General features: G+C 47.9%; 1 protein-coding gene across 2 annotated transcripts; it reads left to right on the plus strand.

Annotated features, from left to right (window-relative positions):
- The first annotated feature begins 778 nt into the window (after window positions 1-778).
- Lbh (LBH regulator of WNT signaling pathway) lies at window positions 779-24,244 on the plus strand. 2 transcript variants are annotated; one of them, XM_052746228.1, is made up of 3 exons: window positions 779-1,036; window positions 3,720-3,822; window positions 23,833-24,243. In XM_052746228.1, exons 1-3 carry the CDS (start codon window positions 1,011-1,013, stop codon window positions 24,019-24,021), a joined length of 318 nt encoding a protein of 105 aa, XP_052602188.1. In that variant the 5' UTR covers window positions 779-1,010; the 3' UTR covers window positions 24,022-24,243. The 2 variants fall into 2 exon arrangements, with proteins under 2 accessions (XP_052602188.1, XP_052602189.1); XM_052746229.1 differs by lacking the exon at window positions 779-1,036 and adding an exon at window positions 2,930-3,231 and having other exon boundaries at window positions 23,833-24,244.
- The last annotated feature ends 122 nt before the right edge of the window (window positions 24,245-24,366 follow it).

Below are 24,366 nucleotides of genomic sequence, written 5' to 3' on the forward strand. Positions count from 1 at the left end.
GTGTGCGACTGTGTGTGTGTGTGTGTGTGTGTGTGTGTGTGTGTGTGTGTGTGTGTGTGTGTGTGTGTGTGTGTGTGTGTGTGTGTACACGTACGCAAGCGCTCCCGCGCAGTGGAAAAACCCTAGTAAAACACCACATCCTTTCTCCCACAAACAGACCCCAGGACTGCAGACTTTTCGAAAGCCAACATGCCCCCCAGCTCCGAGTCTCTGCAACCTTCTTTCCTATCTTTTTTATTTTCCTGATCTCGCCCCGGAGGGGCCGCAGGCGTTGATCCCCCAAGAGAGGCCTAGTTTGCATGGAATGACCCGTGAAGAGGGTCCTGAGATGCGGGAGTCGCAGAGAACGCGGCGCCAGGCGCTCGGGTGGAGGAATGGCGCCCTCCCCCGGCGAGCTGACACGTCCCGAGTGGGGCCCCAACGCCTTCCTCACGCCCACCCATCCCCGCAGCCTTTAGAGTCCCGGGGTGTGCGCGGGGTGGGGGGTGGGGGTGGGGGCTGCGGACGCTGCGGATTTGCGGACAGGAAGCCGGCTTGACATTGAACTCCAGCTCGGGAACGCGCGCGCCTGTGAGCCGTGGGGAGGGGGCCGGGCTCGTCGTAGCTGCGGCGAGCCAGCTCAGGCGGAGTGCAGACCCGCCCGCCCGCCCGCCCGCGGGAGCGGCGAGCGCCGAAGCCATTCATGATTTTGGTGACGTTATTCTAAGAGTGGGCGAGGGGAGGCGGAGCCGCGCTCGGACAGGCCCCGCCCCCGCTCCTATAAATGCGGCTTCCCGGGCTCTTTGTGGGACCCGGAGCTCGGTGGAGAGCGGGGAGCTCGGTCTGCACTGCCGACGCCGCTGGCAGCCGGGGCTGTCTCGGGAAGGCGGACCGGCGATCGCCCAGTACCCTCGCTCTCGGCTGCCCGCTGCTCTCCTCTGCGCCCCTGTCATCCTCATTCGGGACGCAGTGACCATTTTTTTTTTTTTTTTTAAATCACAAGGGCGTGGGTCAGCCTCCCCTAGGACTTCATGTCTGTATATTTCCCCATTCACTGGTGAGTATCCTGCGCCTGAGGCGGACGCCCGTTTAACCCAGCTGGCTGCGGGGGCCCGGCAGCCGGCCAGTGCCGGCTCCGGGTGCGAGGCCAGAGAGTGGCACGGACAGACACCCAGGGCTGGCTAACCCGCCGCCTCAGCCCCTGCAGGAGTCGACGTCAAGGTTGCAAAGCTGGGGGTTGGGGGAGGCGGTGCTGAGAGCATCCAGACAAAGGAAGTGAACTCGGAACCTTCACTGAAGTGGCGGCCAGAGGGTGTGGATATGGTGGCGATTGGGTGGGGGGGAAACCCGGGGTCGCGCCTGAAGCCCCCTAAGGAAACCCTGTCCGCAGAGGGCGGCAGGCGATGAGCCCTGCCTGGTGCAAGGGGCTCCGGCTCGCCCGGCCCCTCCCCTTTTCCTTTTTGTTTGCACGCAAGTGTCGGCGTCGAGGACGGCTGCAGCCGGGCTGAGCTGGTGCAGCCGCCCGGGTTGCAGAGCTTGAGGCGGGGTGGTGGGGTGGTGGGGGGGGACGCTCTCCGCACATACAAGCAGTGTGCACGGTGCACCTTCTCAACCCCTGCTCTCCATGGCCCCTAAAATCCATCGCGCCTTTGTGGAGGACCGGGGTTGGGGAGGAGAGGGCTCTCCCAGTGCCGAAGAAACCGGTCACAGCTCGGTGAGGGGCTGCAGAGGTTTGCCTCCAGCCGGGCAGGATCGGGTTGTGGGGATCAGAGCCGGGAAGGATACGGTGAGAGGCCCCTAGCTGCTGGGACGTGCGAGCCAGCTGCTTCTTCCTTCCTGCTGTGGGGTAGAGGAGGGGCGCTACAGGGCGATGAGCTCCCGTGGTCCTGGAGCGCGCTTGCAGGTGCTGGCCTTGGAGAGCCGGTGCCGGGTCCAAGGCAAGCTCCGAGCCCAGGGAAAGTGGGCCCTAGCCACGGCGCTGTTCGGCTTAGCCCAGGAACTCAGAAAGTTCATGTTTCTCGTTTTAACTTTTTGGGCCCGCGCCACAGTTCCCAGAAAGAACAGAACGCCGCCGCTAGGAACCTGGTCACAGCCCTGTGGATGCTCTACGGATTCCCTTCTTTGGGGTTTGGAGGCAGCTTTTCCAGACCCGGGAGGAAATTGTGAAAGTCTAGCTTCTCAACCTAAACATACCCCCCAAGCCTGTCACCCTCTCTTAGTGTCTCTGCCGCCTACTAGTTTAGCTTTGATTAGAGAGGCCCCCGAGTTTCCAAAGAAAGTGAAATTCCCCTACACTGGGATCTTGTGTACCACATATGCATACAAGTCAGCTATCTTATGGGTGGAGGCTTTGAAGGGTGGTGGAGGCTTTGTGCCCTCCCCTGCCCCCCATTGCTCAAAATTAAATAAGGTAGATGTTAGGAGCCCTCAGGGATATTAGCCCCCTCTCACTCACCCATTAAGGTTTATGATTATTTTGTTCATTAGCACTTTCTACCATGTCTGCAACGTTTCCCCCTCCAGACATAACTATGCATTGTTAGCATCTTAGAAGTAAACAGGGATCCTGCAGCTCAGAGAGGCTCTGTAGTCCTTTAAAGATCACACAGCTCTCTAAATGGTGAGGGCTCCCAGAACTGATTGCTTCTGTTGCCAGGGCCAAAAACCATTTCTGCCCTATCTGGTATATTGAAAAAAAAAAAAAAAAAAAAAAAAAAAAAGGATTCTTGTCTTCCTGTTTTCATAGATGTTGTCTCTCAAAAGCCTGCCCCTGCCTTGCTTTTTTCCTTTTTTTCAAACCACGTGCACAGACATGATAGTGAAAATACTGGGTGTTGTGTCGTGGGTACCTGGATTTGGTATGTGTATTTGGCACTATGCATACTGAACTCTGTGTATGCCCATGGTCTGTGCAAGGATAATGGACCGTTTGTACCCTGCTTAGAGAGTACAAAGTCCTTTCACATGTCAGCCATTGGTGGGCCAACTTGGCCCCTCTGGAAATTTCCTTGCAATCAGAATCTGTGTATCCTGAAGGCTTTTAATCCAGGGGATGTTTTTCATGCTGGGAGTTAGTAGCAGCTGCTGCTAGGGCTACAGAAGCGGGTAGGATGGCAGATGTGAGGCTTGCAGAAAAGCTGACCCCTTGGGGTGGGACATTTTGCCTAAAGAGGCACCAGACAGACAGAGCCAGTTAAGAAGGCATCATGATTAGACTTTGTCTCCCCGAGGCTGGCCTTTTATTGTTATTATGTAAGTCTACTGTGCAGTTCCCATTGGAAATTCATGGGCAAGATTACTCTTATTCTTAGTGGAAAAATGGGTGGCGGTGGGGGGGGGGGAAGACCTAGCGGCATTAGCTTCATGTAGACACTACCTATGGTGTGTGTGTGTGTGTGTGTGTGTGTGTGTGTGTGTGTGTGTGTGTGTGTGTGGTGTTGTTTCTAGTTTGTTTAATAGAAAACCCAAGCTTGCTTTGTGTAGGGTTTGGAGGTAGAGGAAGGAGACATTGCAGAGAGTGGGGCCTTTGTCTGTCTCGGGGGATGAGCAAGCCACAGCGCTGTGGGTTTGAAGGTTGCTTCCTCAGGCGAGCTTGTTTTGCTGTGAGCTGTTGGAGCATCTCTCGTCCTGTCTTTAGGCCAATCCCCTGATCTCAGGGCCACAAAGTCGCTAAGAGGAGGAATGTGCCCGCGTGCGCGCGCGTGTGCATGGGTTGACGTCTGGTCTGAATTTCTTCACAGCCCTGACTATCTGAGATCGGCTGAGATGACTGAGGTCATGATGAACACCCCATCCATGGAAGAGATTGGCCTCAGCCCCCGGAAGGATGGCCTTTCCTATCAGGTGCGTTCAAACTTCTGGGGACCTTGTGCTTCTTCTCTGTGACTGGAAGTAGGCTTGGTTTGGGGATCCCAATCACCTGTAAGAGTTTGGGGATCCCAGTGTCACCTGTAAGAGCCATGTCACCTTGAGAAAGTCCTTGACTGCCACTGAGCCTCGGTTTCTCCATTTGTAAAATGAGGCAGCAACAATGGTCTGAATCTTATAGGACTATGTTGAAGCGTCAGCATGGTGAGAAAGTGAGTTTAGGGTATTTGTAGTGCCTGGGACACCCAGGGGTTCAGGAGACATTAACTGAAATCACTAACTAGCCATCCTGATTCTCTCAGTAACAGCAGAACGCTCTTCCCAGCCAGGCCTCATGCAGTAAAAATGCAGCTGATGGGAAGCGTGGTCTGATGGGAGAATGGCTGCCTGTCTTCTCGGAGTGATAGTTCACTGGCTGATTCAAAGTTCACGCTTAAACTCCACAGAACCGAAGAGGACGCTTTCTTAGGGATGCTGATAGATACTAGAATGTAGCGTAGGGATCATCCTGTCTAGTGGAGATAAATACACAGGACAGCAAAAGAGAGGGAGTAGGGGAGGCCTCCTTTCTCACTCCTGGACAGTGTGCTCTTTAAGTGTGGGGAAACCTCAACATCACAGGAAAGTGGAGGATATCATCCCAGCCAGCAAGAGAGCAGTTTGGTTCCCTCTGGGAGGATCAACTGGTTTTGGATCACCAGAGAGTCCCTAGATGGCCGGATCTGGAGGAGAGAAGTATCCGGAAGGGAATATTTGTGAGGCTAGGGCATTGTGTACAGTGGCCAGCCCAGGCCAGATGAATGGAGCAGAGAGTGTCAAACACTTTGTCCCCAAAGGAATGCCCACCCACCTTTCCCCTGAGACCCTAGCCCTGACCCATTTGAGGACTCGAATCTCTACTCCCGATGGATCTTCTGACATCACCTGTGTCTTCCCCCTAGGCTAGCCCTGCTAGAGTCTAGACTTACTTCAGCTGCTTATTCCTTAGAGCTGTTTCAGGGACACTTCTTTTGTAAAGAATGAAACAAATAGAGAAGCTGGGGTGGCTGGCATCTGATGAGAGGGGGGAGTAATCAAAGAGAAGCCCCGATAGAAGCGAAGGTTGGAAACATGTCTTCAGATACCAGACGTGCTCGGGAGGTACAGGAGCCCTTTGTTTTATGTCAACATACCAGGCCTCACTTGTCGGCTGCAAATAAGGATCCCATGGGGTGAGGGGCCTAAGGGAAAAATGGTCTTTCAAGGCTAGTCTAACCTTCTTTTCTGGCAGAAGGACTAAGGGAGGCCCTCGAGGGCCCCGTGGCCAGGCGGGAAGTACGGAAGTTCCCCGGCCCACCTGCCAGGGTAGTTTTGGATACCAGTTTCCAAGCCTCTGAGTCAGACTAAATGTCTTGGTTACAGGTGAGGGCATATTTCAGTTCCGGGTTGTAGATTTCCACCACAGAACCTTTCCAGGCAGAGTTGTCTGTGTGTGTGTGTGTGTGTGTGTGTGTGTGTGTGTGTGTGTGTGTGTGTGATCCTCCTTTAAACACATCATCTTCTTAGCCCTACACCTTTCTGAGGACATTCTAATAGCTAGGAGCCTTACCACAGGTGACATGGAGGAGGGGACTGCCATGCTGGGTAGAGGACTGAATTGGGGCTTCGGTGGCTGGAGACAAACAAAAGCATTTCTGGGTTCTTGTAGTGTCTGGACACCTCCTGAGAAAAAGACCCCCAAAGACCTTTCTTTTGCCTCTGGATTGAGGGTTCAGTTCCCACAGTCCCCAGAAAATCTACCTCTGTCCCCTGTGTGGGGACTATTGCCCAGTGTCCAAATATCTTACCTGGAACTTTTTTTTTTTTCCTTGTTTTTGTTTGTTTGTTTGTTTGTTTTTTTCTTACCTGGAACTTTAAAGCACTCTTGTCATAGATGATTTCAAAAAAGGCTCTAGGTTGTCTGGTGAAGAAAAAAGGGCAAGTTATAGTGTTTAGCCAAGCAGCGTTTACTAGGCATTTTCTACCTTTAGCCTGATGTACTGGTTGCAGCATCCAGGGCCCGGGGCTTATGGGAACCAGCATGTACATGCACTTCTGGAACATACGCAGCCTGGCCAGACTATGGGTGGATACTGGTATTGAGCTCTTACAGAATCTGTGATGTCATGAAACAGGGAACCAGCAAGGGCTGGGCTTTGAAAGAAAATGAGAGCCTTGAGGGGGCAACCCCATCTCGCACATGTAGTTATACAAAGTTTCAGATACTCCTTGGCAGCCTGTTTATGCCAAGCGTGGGGCTCCGCTGTGAGCTGGTCTGGCAACTGGCAAATGATGGGTACTCTCTGGGCCCCCACAAAACTGGTGCCATCAAATTAAAAGCTTTCCCACCAATGCCCTGGGAATTGGCTGGGCCTGGCTCTTGGCTGAAGCTTGCCGCCCTGCATGCTTGGGCTCTGCTTGGAGCTAAGGGTGGGAACTCAGCGCTCTGTTCTTGGCTCTCCTCCGGAGGATAATAATAGTATGTGGCTTTTACTGAGACCTGCTTTTCCAAGGAACTGAGTAAGGGCTGGAGACATCAATCCTGACTTGGCACATGAAATAGACTCTCAGGCTTGTAATTTGACCTTGAGACAAGATCATCGTATAAGTGACCCATTGGACTTTTGAGTCATTCCCCTACCTGCCAGACCCACCCCCGAATTAAGTTTCCCTGTGATCTATGTATTGTGTGTGGTCATTCTTTCAATGCCTATGCTTGGGGTTGAATTTTAAACTTTCCACTGATGCTGTGCTGAGTTTTCAGGATGTGGACCCTGCATTACCTTCGCATGGCCAGATCTTTGATGGCAGGGGTGCCTTGCTATCAGCTACGTCTCCTTCAGCCATCCATCATCCTTTCCCCACTTAGGAACCTCTAGGCTTATAGAGCAGGTGTTAAGGGGAAGAGTCTCCTGATTTGGAAACTAGCCACATTTACCTCTACGGTGGCCTCTGAAGGTCCTGCTGAAGGTATGGGTCAAGCCCATACCTATCCAGACCCTGAATGCATGTCCTTTTTATCCTCTGAAGGGTTCAGGTTAGCCCTTCTATTATTGTTTAAAAATTCATAACAATAATACTTTATTTTATTTTATTTTTGAGACAGGGTCTCATGTATCCCCCAGACTAGCCGAAGGTGACTTTGAACCCCTAACTTTCTTGCTTCCAGCTCTCGAGTGCTGGGATTAGAGGCAGAGACTACAGTGTCCAGTTTATGCAGTGCAGGGGATCAAACCCAGGGCCTCATGCATGCCAGGCAAGCGCTGTACCAACTCAGCTACATCCTCCTCAGCCCCTAGTTCATGCCACTTTGTGAGCGTGTATAAAAATCTGGAGCCAGTGCCTTGTTTTGTCTTCCTATCCATCTGGAGAGTCATTCAAATAAGTGAAACCCACGTGGCACATTTATTTGGCAGGAATTATCACACCCCATGGGGTGGGTGAGTAAATGGTTACTAGAAAGCCTAGTACATTTAGCTCAAACTGTGGGCGGCAGCAAGCTCTCAGAGCCACGTAGGAGGGTCTCTGTGAGGATGTCTATGTCCTTCAGGGCTGTAGCTCCATCCCCATGCTGCATCTATGGGTTTCCCAGTCGGTCACCAGCCTATGGGACAGGAATGTGTGCCGTCCAGTGCCGACTCATCACTGGATGCCTGGTAGAGTCTGCTCTTTCTATGGACCCACTCACTACTGTAAGAGTGTGATGTATAAGGATATATCTTTCTCTGAGGGTCTCCTCTCAGAGACCAGGGCTCCATATGGGGAAGGATCCAGACTATTTCCCTATGAGTCCTTATATTGATGAACCCCAAGGAGCCCTGGCATTTTAGCTTTGCCCTCTAACTTCTCCTGGCGCAGTGTATACAAACTGTCCTATGCCTTTATCACCATGCTTAAGTCTATACGTAGTTTAGGATACCTTCACATTTAAACCTGTCCCTTCCTTACCTTCTGTTCCAAGGTTTGATACCTTTATCTTTCCCTAGACTCCTTTCGTTTTTTATATTATTTATTTATAGACAAGGTCTCTAGCTCAGGCTGGCCTACAACTCTCTGTGGAGCTGAGAGTGACCTTGAGCTTAAGATCCTCTTACGAGTTGTGTGACCATGTCTGCTTCTGTGATGCTGGAGAGCAGACCCAGAGTCTCATACATTCTAGATGAGCCCTCGGCCAACCGGGGCTACCGCCACAGCCCCTCCTGAGGCTCTTCCTTGGTTGCCTTTGGTATTCCACCTGCTATTACTTTGGGCCATGCATGCCTGCCTTTGACATCATCTCTCAGGCAGGCACTTTGGCTCTCCTTTCCAGAAGGAGCACTTCCTTCACACATACCACTGCTCCAGTCCTGTCTCCCCACCCCTGTCTCCCCACCCCCACCCCGTGCCTTCCTTCTGATCCAGAGAGCTAAGAGCCTCCTGCATCTCCCCCTTCATCTCCCAGGGTAAAGGGAGGGACAGGGGTGGATTGGCCTTTCTTGTCACCCCTTAGTGTCTGCTTCTTGCAGGCCTGGAGCCTTAATGGTAGCTCTGCCCTGGAGAGAGGGCTGAAGGACTCAATGAGTGTATGTGAGATCGTGGTATCCTGCAGGTTTCATAGTCACCAGGAAATCATCTTTCACAAACATCCGACTTTAAAAAGCCTTGGCTGTCCCCAGAGAGACATAAAGCTAAAATCCCAAAAGCCCAATGCAGGAGATGGTCAGCCATAGACACGGCACATTGCTGGGGATCGTGACAAGTTCTTTTTTTTTTTCCTGGCTCTTTTCCTTCCCCTCCGCTCACAGTGATGAGATGTGCAACAGTCGGTCCATTGGACTGAGAGTTGTCTCCTCTGAGTGGCACTGGCTCTTTCTGTGCCAACACACACCTTTGCATTGCAAGTCCTCTCTGCAGGAGAACCCAGCACCTTCCTTTTCATGTTAGAGGCCTGGACACAAAGGTCATGTTCACTGTTGTGGAAAGTCCCTGGATTAGGGCCTGCAGATGGCTGGAATTGTTCCCATGGGAGACTTCTTCTTCTCCCCTACCCCCATGGGCACAACAGTGTATTTGTGCCTGGCCATAGAGAGAGCAGGCTTTTTTTTTTCACAGCCAGCCAGCCAGCCAGCCAGCCGGCTGCACACTGGATTCATACAGCTTCTCTCAAAAAGGCCTGTGTTGGGTTGACCCTCCCTCTTCCAGTGACCATGTGTTCATCATGCTGCAGAGCCAGGGCCTGTGTCTTAGACTGCTCTTTGTTCCCAGTGTCCTACAAATAGATGCTTAATGAGTACTGAATGATGGATTGGGCGCTTCCTCTTTCCCTTTCCTGGGCCGAGACTATCTCTGTACCTTGGCAATCCCACGGTGAAATGTTTTAACAAGATCAGCATTTTCTCCCAGTCAGTCCAGTCTCATATGCTGGATAGAAAAGGAGGATTGTACTGTACCGTGAGGAAAAGGGATGCATTTGGGTGGTGAATCTTGTGACTGAAGCCAAGAGCTATTCCTGGGTGTCTGGCAAATGTCCTGAGATGATCTTTCAGGCCCGAGTCTGAAATAATCCTTAGAGGATATGAAGACAGTACTTCATTCACACAGGGCCGCAGCTTGCCGGGGCTTCCTTCCTTTCCAGTCTGGTTAGGAACAGTGCTGCCTCTGCCTGCCTCTCCTCCGGCTGCCTCTCCTCTGGCTGCCTCTCCTCTGCCTGCCCGCCCTTCCCGCCCAGCATGGATCTGTGTCAACCAGTCAAATCCTGTGTCCTGCAGTTTATCCTTGGCCTGCTGCTGGCCTGTTGACTGCACAAAACTGTCTCAGAAACAATGCTTGTCTCTGCCCAGAGTATCTCCAAAGTGTTATGGAGGTAGTACTGTGAACCTTAGGGGGATGGGTGGGGATGGCTTCCACCTCCCCCTACCTGTCTTCGTCACCTTGTACTGGGGCAGCGTTTTGTTGTTATTTTGGTTTGGGGTTTGGTTGTTTTTGCTTACTTATTTATGGCAGTATGGTTTTTTTTTTGGGGGGGGGAGGGGGAGGTTAGGTCTTACATTAGAGGCCGCCAACAGCTAAAACTGTGTTGACTGCTTGCTTCTTGGCCAGGGATTTTATTGGAGCCCAAGGGGAAAAGGGTTCTAGATCCTTCATGTGAAGTAGCCTGGATTAAGCCAGGAGAGCATCCCAACCATCACTGTAGAGATGTTTGGTTCCCCCAGGACTTCAATTCATTTTCTGCCTTTGCTTTGGAGGCCATAAAATACTTGCCCATGACCGTCCCTGCAGATGGCGCAGGTATAAGTGCTTATAAGTCCCCCGTGCCCCCACTCTGCCATACAGCTGACATAGCGGAATGTTAGTGCGGCAGTGAGCTTCGTTTTTCCGGTTAGAGTGCTGTGGTTACAGGAAGGTGCTTCCTCCCCTCTCTGTCGGTCAGTTCCTGCTCCCATTGATAAAGTATGCAGATTGTTGTTTTTATGCTTTTCAAAATTGGGTGACTACGGGGAAACGTTCATTTTTCTTCTTCCGTTTTCTTTTTCTGATTTCCACACACTTACCTGGCCGAACTCGTAATTTTAACGCTCCTGCGTGTCTCCCCCTCTTTTTGAGCGCCCTTCATGCAGTCAGAATTGACACCTCGTTCTGGCCTTAGGTTCTAAATAGCACTGGTCACCAGCATCATGGGGTCACTACAGTTTATCTTCAGAATAACCGAGCTCTCTCTTTGTTTTCTGGTCCTGGGGATTGAAGCTAAGGCCTTGTGCATGCTGGACAATAGCTTTCCCATTGAGCTACATTCCCCCAACACTCTTTCTTGCTTTTGATTTGGGGATAGGTTCTTGCTAAGTTGCCTAGGTTGGCCTTGTACTCACTATGTAGCGCAGGCTGGCCTTGAACTCTCAACAGTCCTCCTGCCTCAGCCTCCCTTGTAGGCACCTACCACTATACCCTGGAAAAGCTAATGTTATAGCATGAGGTTGGATGATAATTTGTTTCACGGTTCTCTTGTTGAAAATTTTAGGTCATGTTTTCTTTTCTCCTATACTGTGATAGTTTACATTAAAATTTTAATATAAATCTTAGTGAATAATTTATATTATTTCTTTAGAATAGTTTTACAAGTAGGATTTCTGAGTCAAAGGGTAAAAGTGTGGATGGATGTGTATGTCTAATCGTTATAAAGATAATATTTATTCTTCACAGAATGTAGCAAAGCAGACTAGACCAAAGAGGCATGACCTAGTCACATCCCTACCACTGAAATATTTGGGCATGTTTACTTTCAATGGTTGTCTGTGCACATTTTTCAATGCGTAGCAAATCCTTTTCCATTTAGTCTAATACTGTGACTCTGTTCTTGTCACTGGTTTTCTTTATAAAACAGAATTTCATTCTATATGTACCACTTCTTATTGCTGGATGTCTAGGTTGTGGCGTCTTTTGTTCTTATGATGAATCCTGCCCTGAACATCATTTTCTGCAAATCTCTGTACAACCCTAAATTGTTTCTTTGGAATAAGTTCCTGGAAATAGAACTACAGATCCAAAGAGAGCCAACGACATTAAGCCTCTTGATTATATAGTGCCTTAAAAAACAGAATGTATCAATGAGTGTATCAAGATGTAATCTGTCGGCATTGAAAGTTCAAGCAAATGGCAGCATCTCTGGGCTGTAGCATCTATAGAGATGGGATAATGGTGGAACCTGCAGGTGGGTGGGGTCAGAAGGCATTTCATTATTTTAGTATGTTCTGATGTTGTACAGCTTCTTGTAGCTTAATTATTTATTACATGCATGATGATAATTAATAGTGCTTAAGCAACATTTAGCCAGCATTGGAAAAAATAGCTAGTGATCACATTTTGACCCATAGCTAACACAAGATATACTGTCTAGATTCCAAATGTATACAGGCTAGCCATTGTTCTATTGTCTCTTATTCTATGTCTTAGCTAGGGTTTCTATTGCTGTGAAGAGATAATCAGTCCATTATCATTGTGGCAGGAAGCATGGCGGCACACAGGCAGACATGGTGCTGGCTACATCTTGATCAGAAGGCAACAGGAACTGGACTGTCTCACTGGGCATGGCTTGAGCATGTATGAGACCTCACAGTCCACCTTCACAGTGATTCACTTCCTCCAACAAAGCCACACCTTCTAATAGTGCCATTCCCTATGAACTTATGGGGACCAATTACATTCAAACTATCACACTCTATTAATGATACTGAAGCACCACATAACCTTGAAAACACCAGTACAATTGTACAGACCCATGAAGTTTGGCCAAAGGCATCCTTAGTGTTAGGAACCATTTTGGGGTCCCTGGGTTTTTGCCCCATGGGAAGTTCCTGGTTAAGAACCTTTGCTTCTCTGGATGTTAGGATAGACTGGATACTTAAAAATAAATTAAATTTAATGAGTGCCTCGCATCTATCCAGCAAGTGTGCAAGGCTTCTGGCGCATCTAAGCAATGGAGACCAGTGTTCAAGTAGGGTCCCGTACTCCTGTTGGTTTATGGAAATGCCAGTTTCTTTCCATGACATTGCCTATGGCACACGCTGCCTCGTTGTCTATTTCTGTGGTGATGAAGTTTGGTTTTTAAGCAAGTATGTTCTAAACAGGCGAGTAGAAAAGAAGCATGACGCCTCCACAGATATAACGGAAAAATAAGGTGGTGCTGTGAGGCTGGTGGACACCTGTTCCCGGGAGTGGGAAATGTTGCAGCATGGTTCTTTAGGGGCCATCACTGGAACTGGCCACGAAGGAATTTTTTTTTTTTTTTTTTTTTTGGTTTTTTGAGACAGGGTTTCTCTGTGTAGCTTTGCACCTTTCCTGGAACTCACTTGGTAGCCCAGGCTGGCCTCGAACTCACAGAGATCCGCCTGGCTCTGCCTCCCGAGTGCTGGGATTAAAGGCGTGCGCCACCACCGCCCGGCCTGGAATTTTTTTTTTTTCTTCAAACATTGAGTACTCTCTTTGGTAGAAACACTGTGACAGTTAGTACTCAGTTATGATTCCTGCAGTCCTTTGTTATTTACCCCCTGAAGTCTGATTCGCTGCATCCAGGGGCTTCCTGACTGTTTTCCCCAGCACTTCAGTATCAGAGAGGTTCGCCAAATCACTTCTCAATGATGCCCTGTGTAGACACTGCTGCACATCTTACATAGTGTTAAGACAGAAAGGCAGCTGCCCCAGAGGGTCACAGAAACCCTCCAGGGGACATGAAAACAGGGAGGGTTCTAAGGAAATCTATGCCCTTGCCTTTAGCTTCCTTCCGTGGCTTGGCACAAATTACCACCCTGAAGGAATGCTCCACTAGGCCTCTTCCTCCACCTTTCTGTTGTCTCTTTACAAGAGAGATATGCTGGTCATGGGGTAGAAACTTTAGGGGCATCAGAGAAATGGACCATTCAAAAGCAGTATGTCCCCCCAGGCGTGGTAGCACCCGCCTTTAATCCCAGCACTTGGGAGGCAGAGGCAGGAGGATCTCTGTGAGTTCGAGGCCAGCCTGGTCTACAAAGTGAATTCCAGGACAGCTAGGGCTGGTACACAGAAAAACTCTGTTTGGGGGAAAAAAAAAATCCAAAACCCAATATGTCCAGGTAGTCCCCTCCCTTCACAGTGAGAAACTTATCCAATAAAAATTAACCTCTGTATTTAGTAATTACTTGTGATACATTTATTGATCAGTTAGGTACTAATAGCCACATTGAGCCAATATAGAAAATTTGAATTGATAAAACCTTCAGGTTACCGGACATTTTAAAATGTCAATTTATATACATAATAGATCTTTTTGTTGAAGCGGAGTATGCAAAAACCAATGGCTAAAACCTTGAAAATATAAAAAGATATTAAGAAGAATATCTAGTCAGGTGTGGCGGTGCATGTCTGTAATCTTAGCTCCCAGAAGGATGTGACAGAAAGATTATGAGTTTGAAGGCAAGCCTGGGGTACTCAGTGAGTTCCAGACTAGCCTGGGCTACATACATGAAACACTGTCTAAATTAAAAAAAAAAAAAAAAGAGCAAGAATAAATCCCATTTGAAAATGGAGTAGGAATCCAGTTTCAGCTAGAGAAAGGAATACTATAAGGTTGACTAAGGAGCTTTCTTATAAGTGTTTTAGTAGAAAATGGTTGATATCAAGTTACTATAGTTCTCAGAATATACCGAGTAGAGTTCTGTTTTGTTTTTAGCTTGTTTGTTTTTGTCAAAGTATTGGGGCTTTTTGTTGTTTCTGTTTCGTTTTCTCAAAGGGTTTCACTCTGCAGCCAAGACTGCCTTGTAACTTAGTGTGTAGCTCAGACTGGCCTTGAACTCTGGATAATCCTCCTTGCCTCGACTTCCCAAGTGCTGCGTATATAAGCATGGACTGCTGTGCTGAGCCTAACACTGAGTATAGTTAAAAGACCAGTATATACATCCTGGTTTAAGGTGTTAACATCTATGATGAGAGCAGGAGTGTTTGGGCATGCAAAAGGAGGTGCAGTTGTTTCAAATTCCTCTAGTGATTATGTCAACAAAAAGGCATACATACCCAGACACCCTCTTACCCCTCCCTCCAGAAGAAGAGCTGTGTTACCGAGGCATCGGAGTGGGAGGCAAATTGGAGATTGGACTAGTCATCTTGACATGAGTCCTCCTCTAAAGTCACGTGGTGTTGGGTTACCCAGGGGTCCTTTGGGCACCACCAGGAACACAGAGCTCAGAACCCCTCCACTCAGAGGGGTTAAGGACATCTAGATGACTGTCACCTACTGCCAGTTTTGTGTTATCTGTGCCATCTCAGGCGGCTCATGTCACCACTGTGGGCCTCCATCTCCTCATCCATAGCAAGAATTAATCTTGTCATTTTGTTGGACCGATGAATGATGACATGAAATCCTCCCGGTATTAGATTTTCACATAGGATTGAAAACCTTTGCTCTCTGGTCCCCATGTTAGCCTTTGACATATTCGAAGGCACTTGGGATGTTCTACCCAACTGTATTCCAGTGTTAACGTATATGTTGTCTTCAGCCTTGATTTCCCTGGCCATCTTTCTGAGAATGCTTCTTCTCTCTAGGCCGATGCTTCTAAACTTTGGGTTTCAGTTTATACTTATAAAAAAAAATTTAGGCGCTTTTGTTTATGTGTGTTATGTCTTTATATTTATTGTTTCGGGAATTAAAACAGATTTTTTCAATTTTTGCTTATTAGTTTATTTAGAATAACAATGAAGCAATTATATGTTGATATAAAAGTTTTTCATAAAATAACTATATTTTCCAAAACAGAAAATCTTAGTGAGAAGAAAAGCATTGTTTTTTTGTTTTTTTTTACATCTTTAAATCTTTCTTATGTCTGGTCTAATGGTGAGATTCTCATGTGTGTTTCCCATGAGTAAATTTGTTACAATATGTGTTGGTTGAAGTAAATGAATAAAATCTGGCTTATACAGATTATGCAGTTAGGAATGGGAGAAATATTTTCACAGCTTTTCCAGATTGTTTTTGGTACACCATCAAAACATAAATGTAGTAGTCTTTTTTTCTTTTCCTTACATTTCTTTCCCTTCCCTTTTCCTTGTCTTCTCTCCTCCCCCACATCCCTCCCTTCCCCACCCCTTCTCTCCTCTCCCCTCCCTTTCTCCCCTGTCATTGTTTTGAGACAAGACCTCATGTGACCTAGGCTGGCCTCCAACTTGTTATGTAGCAGAAGATGACCTTGAATTTCAAATCCTCCTTGCCTCTAACTCCCAAGGGCTAGGATTACACACTCAACAGCAAATGGTAGTTTCTTTTTTCCTTTTGCCCCCCAATTTATCTATTTTTATTTTATGTGCATTGGTGTTTTGCCATGGGTGTTGGGTCCCCTGGAACTGGAGTTACAGACAGTTGTGAGCTGCCATGTGGGTGCTGGGAATGGAATCTGGGTCCTCTGAAAGAGCAGTCAGTGCTCTCAACCATCTCCCCAGCTCCCAAGTGGTAGGTTATTTAATGTTATGCATTTTCTGATGAAACCTTGTGAGAGAACTTTTTGTACTCTGACATTAAAATTTACTAGTCTGGCTTGTACTTTGCTTGTTTCTTTTCCCTGTGTTCAGTTTTGTAGTGTATTGCACTGATCATTTGGAAATAAGTTATTCATATCTTCCAAATGGTGACACATTTCATTGTGCAATATATTTAAAAAAGCCTATTAGTTAATATTGCCTGTGGCCTCATCAGAAGCTAGCAAGTATTAAGAAGTTATCAAGCATTTGTATCATGGCTGCCGATACAAATTTTCCAAAATACTAATTTGCACTTCAGAGCCCTATTTTTATTATTATTATTATTATTATTATTGGTGATAAATACCATCAGCCATTTCCCTTGAAACTACAGAATCACTTCCTTCTTTTTGAGAAATCGTCCATGTTGGAATAACCATAGTTTGTTTTTTTCAGTTGCTTTTTTCAAGTATGAAGGTGGTCCATTGGAAAAGTGGCTAGTTTAGCTGGCAACTCAACCATGTAAGTGCTTTTATTAGGGATAACCCAGGTACCTTGGTAAGCAGCAGAAATGCTTTACTTTAACTTTGCGTGTTACCACCCCAAACATGGCAACATGATCTAAGAGTCGGTATTTGATGAATATGGAGTTCATGGAGGGTTGTTATTGATGCTGCTGTTTGTCTTTGTTTTAAACATGTGAGGTAAGAGATAATAAGTGATGACAAACACACATTTCTGGCTGTACTTGTGAAGGTGCCAGCAGTTTCAGTAACTGTGGCTTTTTATATCATTAGTGTAAGTGTCAACGCTGCGTAGAAAGCAAATGGAACCTGAGTATGATTGAAAATATTTTCATCCCATCTGTGCTTCCTCCCTGAAAGGATCTTGAAAGTGGCTTCTCTCAGACAGAGTGTGGCTGAGGAGAGCAGTAGGTCTATCAGCTAGTGAGATAAGTATTGCTATCAGGCAGCTTTTTGTTGTGGGGGGGGATACCCTTCTTATGGTACCTTTAAAGGCGGGTCATTAGCAGATGATTTACTTTTGGTGCAAGGCAAGTTGATGTGGTAATGTGTGGTAGTGAGTGAAACCTAGCGAAGGCCTTGGGGCAGGATAGCAGAGTTGTCCTGGGAGAGTTGAAAGAGTGTTTCCACTGAGGGGTGAGTTTGGAAGCTGTAATGTAGGGTTTAGGAAGCATAGTCCAGACCAGGGTGCCAGGGCTGAAGACTCAAGACTTTTGTCTCTAAAATGAAGAAGGAGAAAGGGATGGTTGAAATGGCAGCTGGGCCAGTCTGGACTTTCTGAGAGAGGAGATGTAGTCATCGGACGTGTGTGTCATGCTGATGGAGGAAGATGGGGAGAGGAATTGGGAAGACTGGCAGGAGGCCATCTTCTTTCAAGGGGTAATGATGATACATGTATTTGATAAGATATAGATATTTGAAGTCATCTATGCCCCAGAGAACTTTGTGGACATTCTCTACTATTCCAGATGCTTTATCTCTTTCCGGGTCCAGCATTATCAGGAGCCATTAGTACGAATTAATTGGAATTTGGAACCTCTGACTTGCAGGATGGGTGTGTGTTTGAGAGATGTTTATGAAAGATGGTGTTTATCCCAAGGATTTCCTTTTCCTTCCAGTTTTAAGGCTTAGGCGCTTAAGCATCTTTGATCCAAAGGAAGGAGGTTCAGAGTTGTTACAGAGGCCAAGTGTCTGCTCAAGTGCCCTGAAAGATTAGAAGCACCAGGGGAGGACAGGGCGGTGTGAGCTAGATGTCCTATAGCTTTGGTCCAGAGAAAAGTTAAGATTTGAGATGGACCATACAATACTGGATAACATTTTGGCCTCCCTGAAGCCCCTCTATAACCCTCTGCCCCTGAGAATCCTTGTGTTTTTCCCAGCCACTTGCTACATTGAAAAGACATTAAGGTGCTAATAGTGCTAGCAACATGATAAGATAGTGGGAGGTCAGATTTCAAAGACTGTAGTTCTTTCCATGATATATAGCGTAAGGACCAAAGAGCAGGGCCTATTGCTCATCTGAATTAGCTGCTGCTCCTTCGTTTCCACCCTCTGCAGCGAAATCTGCTCACTGTTACCGACCAGCTAAGAGGGCAGATCCGCTGTCGCTCTCAAGGAAAACTAAGAATTCCAGGCTTTGAGAATCTAGAGTTCGGGAGGTATGTGACCGCTCTGGGTGAAGACCCCTGGAGTTGGCCCACGGAGGAGAGTTAGAGACTTCCCAGGGCTTCCATGGACAGAACAGGGTTTGGCCAAGAGAGTGGTTCCCATTCCAGCTGGCCTGATCCATCTCGTCGGGGGATGGAGGCAGTGACATCACAGGTCTTTCTCAAAAGAACCTGGTATAGAAGTTGTGAGTACAAACCCAGAGTGTAGTTCTTTTGCCCCTGTCCTTAGCTACAGAGTGCAGTTGTTAGTTTTCCAGGCCCTTCCTCTAAATGCTCCTCGGGGACCCTTGCTCTCCTTGCTAAGGGCTAGCATTAGCAATTTAAGAGTTTCCAGAGCATGTTCACACATACCTGGGTTTGACTCTCTCCCAAGCCCTTTAAGACCAGCATTAGGAGAAATCCAAATTTATAGAGGGGCGAGAGAGGAATGAGCTGGTTGTGAGTCAGGACCCTGCACCATCCCCAAAAACCCTGCCGAGTACAAACCACTTCCTCATTTCAAGGGGCTCAGAGAAATTAAAGTGACCCAAACAGAGTCACAAAGATATTAAGGGCTAGGGACCAGGTAAAAGCCAGACTTTTCGAACCCCTGCCCCACCTGTAAGAATAGTCATTCTTTTCCATAGTTGGCTTGGGGTTGGTTCTTTGTTGCTGTCTGCAACTGGGGTGGGGAAAGGGTTACTGTGTGGTTTTGTGCACAGTGCCTTAGGGAGTTAGCCTGACGATTTCTCCCAGGCCTTCCTCCCCCCTCCTTCCCACCTCAGCTTCTTCTGCCCTCTGTTCCTCCCTAGCAAAGAGGAGCAGGGTATCCAGGGCCACTGATGTCTCAGCTTGCACAGCTGGTGATTAGCCCTTTGTGTCCAGCTAAGCACCTTTCATCTCCCCCACTTACTGGTGTCTGCTTTCCCCATTAGCATCTTCCAGCTCCTTGTGGAGCCCTCCCCCCCTCTTTGTGGCCAGATCATCTTGTTTGTCGAGATGACGGCCCTGCCGTGCGCAGACAGGGAAGGACCACAAAGACTAGACTTGCTCACATTTTCCGTAGTAGGTGCCAGGCAACTCTTTCTTATCCCCACCCCGGAGGCAGCTAGGTTTAGGTCACCTGGCTTAAGGGCAGACAACTGATAGCTAGGTCTCCAAATTTGGGGCCTTTGGAGGCCGAGTTTTATCTTTCAGTTCCTCTCTGTTCGTGAAATGGAAGCTGGCTCACCAGCAACTCTTCAGCCCAAGCCAAAGGCTACTGGTGAGTTCATGGGCTCTCGAAACCTGGCCTCAACCCCACAGCTCTCAGCTCTGAGGCCACTAGTATTGATCAGCCAATCCAATAGCTCCAGTCTCCCTGAAAACCCTGTTTTCATTGTCCTTATAATTATGTAGCTTGAATATGGTAGCTGTTTGGATTTTTATGAAATTTGTGTTTATTTAAGTCACATGTAAAATTTGGCCACCTTTCAGGGGTTCAGTTAGCCACCCATGACTAGTGGCCATTGGACTGGACAGCATAGAAAACATTTTCATTACAGCAGAGACTTCTCTTGGACTACACTAGCCTTCACAGCCAGAAAATTCCAGTATGCTGGCCATCTACATTACGCAGACCACCCCCTAAAGCTTCCTTCACCTTTCAATGGAGTCTTCTTAAGTTCCCAAGATGCAGGGACCCATTGTGATGAGAGAGCATCTGGCACAGGGTACCTCTACAGCGGTGTCCTCTGTGAAATTCACAGTCGCCAGGGCTACGCAGCATGCTGCTCATGTAGGACTCAAAATGTTCTTGGTGCGGGTGTGATTGACAAGATCCTATCCCTTTGTGTAGGTGGGAACTTGGTGCTCATTAGTTCTGTCCATGCCGTCATCCTGGGTGTCCCCATGGGACAGCTGGCTGTGGAGGGCAGTGATGGCAGGAGTAAGAAGGGATGGGGATTCTGGATGCTTGCTTCTAGGCTCGCCCTGCTGGGGATGGGAGTGGGAACCTCCCATATGTCTTTCTGAAGAGCCTTTACTGTAGAGGGGGTTTCCAGTTGTTTTTGTTTTCAACCCAGAGAGAAGACAGGGCACTAAAACTTGAAGGTTTAACCAGAAGCAGTTTGTTTCTGGAACAGGGGCATTTTTTTTGTTCTCTGCCAGATTCTGCCGGGCAGCCCAGCATGGCGCACGCTGTTTGCCTGCCTCCCCAACCATACCTGTCATGTGCTTGGCAAATCAAACGAGAGTTCTTTCTTTCTTTCTTTCTTTCTTCTTCTTCTTCTTCTTCTTCTTCTTCTTCTTCTTCTTCTTCTTCTTCTTCTTCTTCTTCTTCTTCTTCTTCTTCTTCTTCTTCTTCTTCTTCTTTGTTTTTCCATTGCCTTCCCCACCCCATCAAATTGTAGGTGCAACCTCTCATTTTTCTGCTGCCTAGATGATTAAAAACCATGACTTAGTGGAAAAATGCTGACCTCCCCAGGGTCAGCCTCTTAAGCAGCTGTCAGAGATAAGATTGTGCTGGCAAAAGACTGAGAAACACTTTGCAAGGCTTTTCTGTCTTTTCCCGAAGAAACAACAGAAGCTGTTCTGGTACAGGATGTGTGTTGTTGTTATTGTTGTTTATTTTTGGAGAGAGCTATAGTTTTCAGAGGCACAGATTTGTGTGATCTGATAATAAAATAAAATCTCTGATAAAAGGGTTAGAGAGTAATTTATTGCAGTGATTTTTACAAATACAAGCTCTGTAAAAAATGATTTTTCCTGAGCTGGGTGGTGGTGGCTCATGCCTTTAATCCCAGCACTCTGGAGGCAGAGGCAGGTGGATCTCTGTGAGTTCGAAGCCAGCCTGGGCTACAGAGTGAGTTCCAGGACAGGCTCCAAAGCTACACAGAGAAACGCTGTCTCGAAAAAAATTTTTTTTTTCTTTTTCCTTTTTAATGGGTCCTGCTTTGAGCAAGTCACAGTGCAAAAGTCTTTGACAACTACCACAGTATCAGCTGTCAGATGCTCAGATTGCCTCCCAAGGATTTAGAAGACCTGGACTGTGGTATGAAAGCCATTGATTGTTAATAGTATTGCTTCACGCCTGGAGAGTAGATACTAACTCCAGACCCGTGGGAATCGCTGCAAAGAAGACATTATGATTTGAATTTTACTTCTGTCCTTAAAACATTGCATTACTTCTGTGTTTGCCAACTTGGACCCATCGAGTGTGATGGGAAGGCCCCTTCATTTCTCTGGAGGAGAAATTGAGGTGGGAGCTTGAGAGGACTTGACAGAGGTCATGGAACTGATGTCAAGGGTATAGTAAGTAAGGATCCAGATGCTGTGGCTCAGCCCAGTGTCCTCAAACTGATACTTCATTGAAGTCCTGTAGACATCTGAATCCCAGAGCAGCTGATTTCTAGGAATGTGGTCTTCATTTTCTGACTTTAGGGATCTACCACTACCTACTTCATACAGTTATGATGAAGCTGGAGGTCCTGCTCATCAATGGCCTCATCCATTATCAGCATCAGCTTTCTAGCTTGGAGTAGAATCAGCTGGCCTGGGCTGCCTCTTATCCTTTCTGTTATTCTGTGGCTTGAGTGATCATTAGAATCAGGTTCTTATGTCTCCACGCCCTGTGAAAGGTAGGAGGTTGGTCCAGAGGCTTCTTTTTAGCTCCCACAGCTACATCTCAGGTCCACAAGGATGAGAGTATGGGCTGGGAAAACTTGGGGCTTCTGTTTATTGGACTTGCTCTTTATTTGATAATCATCCTTGTCCATGGTCTGGAGCCTACATCAGCCAATAGGACAGGGGGGACCTGAGTCCTGATCCCCTTGGTCAATTACCCATCTGGGAAACTAAAGTGATAATATGACCCAGGTGTATCCTAGTTGAGGATGAGAATTGAACTCTGGTTCTGCCTTGTGACCTTCAGAGTCCCAGCCTCTTTGCTGTCCCTAAGGCGGTAGTGATGTCTCAGTGAAGTGATAGACATCTGGTAGAGCTTTATAAACTGAAGTGTGCTTTCCACACTCACTGGAGAGTGCCTGCATCGCACCCCAGGGCTCATGCTTGGAAGCTTCCCCATGTCTTCCCCGCCCCAAGAAGGGCTCAGCTCCACAGAAGTAAGCAAAGCTCCCCCCACCCCACCCCCAAGCCTGGCTGACCCACTCTCCACTCACACTTGTTCATGTGAATACACCACGACGTCCAAGGGCAAACATCGGAGTGGACGGGCGGCATAGCAGGAGATGATGGTGGTCAGCTTCCCCAGGTCTACGTGACCTGTGTGGGCCCAGCCCTTCCCTGGTTTGTTTTCCTTCTGGCTGCTATTACGATACTTTTTATGAGTCCTTTTAAATCTCTAATGATGCGTGCTCCTGCAGCTGGCTTAAGGCTTAATCCCAAGCAATAGGCCTTTATTGGATAAATGGTTAATAATCACCGGTCTGTAGGGATTCGGACGCTTTGGGAGGTCTGTGATTTTTCAGAAGCCCCACGTGGCCTGTGGCCCAGCCCGGGGATAGGGAGATCGGACACCCTGGGAGTACCACAGAACTGGGGAAGGATTATCTCCTACCCTCTGAGTACAGCAAAGCAGGGAGCCTCCCCGGAGTTCTCCAAAAAAAACGTCTCTTTCCATCCACTGGAGTTTGTCGTGAACAGACTGTGTGACCTTCAGTGAAGCCTCCTTTCCCCTCAAGGGCCTGGGTTTCCTGTCTGTCAGACACAGAAGTGGGAGGGAATGGCCTTGAAGGTGCCAAGTGTCAGTGATCTGGTGAGCCCCAGATTTCCCAGGCCAAAGTTCCTCTCTCTTCTTGGGTGTGTCACTGAGGGCGATGAGTGGCAAGGGACCAGCATCCCAGAGGATTAAGGGCTTAGCTACTGGGCAAAGAATTGGGTCAGCTGTAGTCACAGGGCAGGCAGTATGTGCAAAGGGAAGCCAGACTTGGCTCCTAGTTTTATAGCCTGGCTCAGTGTTTCGGTCGGCACTGGACAGACAGTGGGCATTAATATTATGGAGCCTCTTCCCTGGGACTCTGGAAAGAGATTCGAGTCCTCCAGGTGTACAGCTGGCAGGAAGCCAGGAGTTGCTCACAGGTGGAAGAAAAGGAAAGCTCCACGGATTCTGTCCCCAGCTAGCTTGTGACTGGAGGCCTTGCCTTGATCTGGATTTGGCTTTGACTTGGCAGTTGAAAGAAGATCCACAGGCGGCAGGTGAGGCAGGAGCATGGGAGTGAGCACACCTGAGCTTGAGTCTTAGTTAATCTCAGGCTAAAGGGGCCTCGACAACTAGTGTGCCCAAGTCTGGGATTTGTTTTTAACATAGTGTGAGCAACACTTGCATTTGACTGTGTCCGTTGGAAATGATGAAGAGCCTGGTTGTTTATTTCTTCTAGGCACCCATAATTATTCTGGCAGGAGCATAATGTTTTTAGTGTCTGTTGTATGATGTGGATTGTAAGCATAAAGTGCTTATGCCAAAGCAGGGCCCGGCATACTGTGAGGACGTGACTGTCCATCCTTTTATCTAGAAGTAAAATAGTACAAGCAGAGTTACACCTCACCCTTTTGCTCAGTGGTATGATCCACAAATTTTGAGCTTCAGAATTAGAAGAAAAATCTGGCTGAGGGATAGCTTTCCCTAGAACATACTCTCTTGGTTCCTTTCTTACACCCACAGTCTCTAGAAGGCAGAACACAATCCTTGGAAGACAGCCAGTGTTCTCTCTCTCTCTCTCTCTCTCCCTCTGTGTGTGTGTGTGTGTGTGTGTGTGTGTGTGTGTGTGTGTAAGGAAAAAGCCAAGTTCTCTTTTCAGATATCTATGTATGTGACCAGATGTCTGCTTTGCTCTTTGACATTTCAGATTTTTCCAGACCCGTCAGACTTTGACCGTTGCTGCAAACTGAAGGACCGCCTGCCCTCCATCGTGGTGGAGCCCACAGAAGGGGAGGTGGAAAGTGGGGAGCTCCGATGGCCCCCCGAGGAATTCCTGGTCCAGGAGGATGAGCAGGACAACTGTGAAGAGACAGCGAAAGAAAAGAAGGAACAGTAGAGTCCCTGCAGGATCGCCCCGGGTCGTGCCAGCCAGCATACCTGAACTGTTTTTCCCCATCGTGATGGAAGAAGAGAGTGAGCCACAATCATTCTGAAAAATGTCAACTGAGGCTTCCGTTTTGCACCTGAAAAATCACCAAGTCCATTTTCTTTTCTTGTCTTTTTTTTTTTTTAAATGCGTTGAGAGCAATGGAGCCCTCTGACAATGTGCAAGGCTGAGAAAGGAAGCTGCTGAGAACAGGGGTGGGGGTGGGGGGGGGTGGGAAAGGGGTGCTGCTTCTGAGATCCCTATCTGAACTCTAGTGCCAGAGGCAGTGTGTGTGTATGGTGATGGGGGTTCTGG

This window comes from Peromyscus californicus, unplaced genomic scaffold (assembly GCF_007827085.1).
Source record: "Peromyscus californicus insignis strain IS unplaced genomic scaffold, ASM782708v3 Scaffold_1__1_contigs__length_55948999, whole genome shotgun sequence".
In the NCBI taxonomy this organism is placed as follows: Eukaryota; Metazoa; Chordata; class Mammalia; order Rodentia; family Cricetidae; genus Peromyscus; species Peromyscus californicus.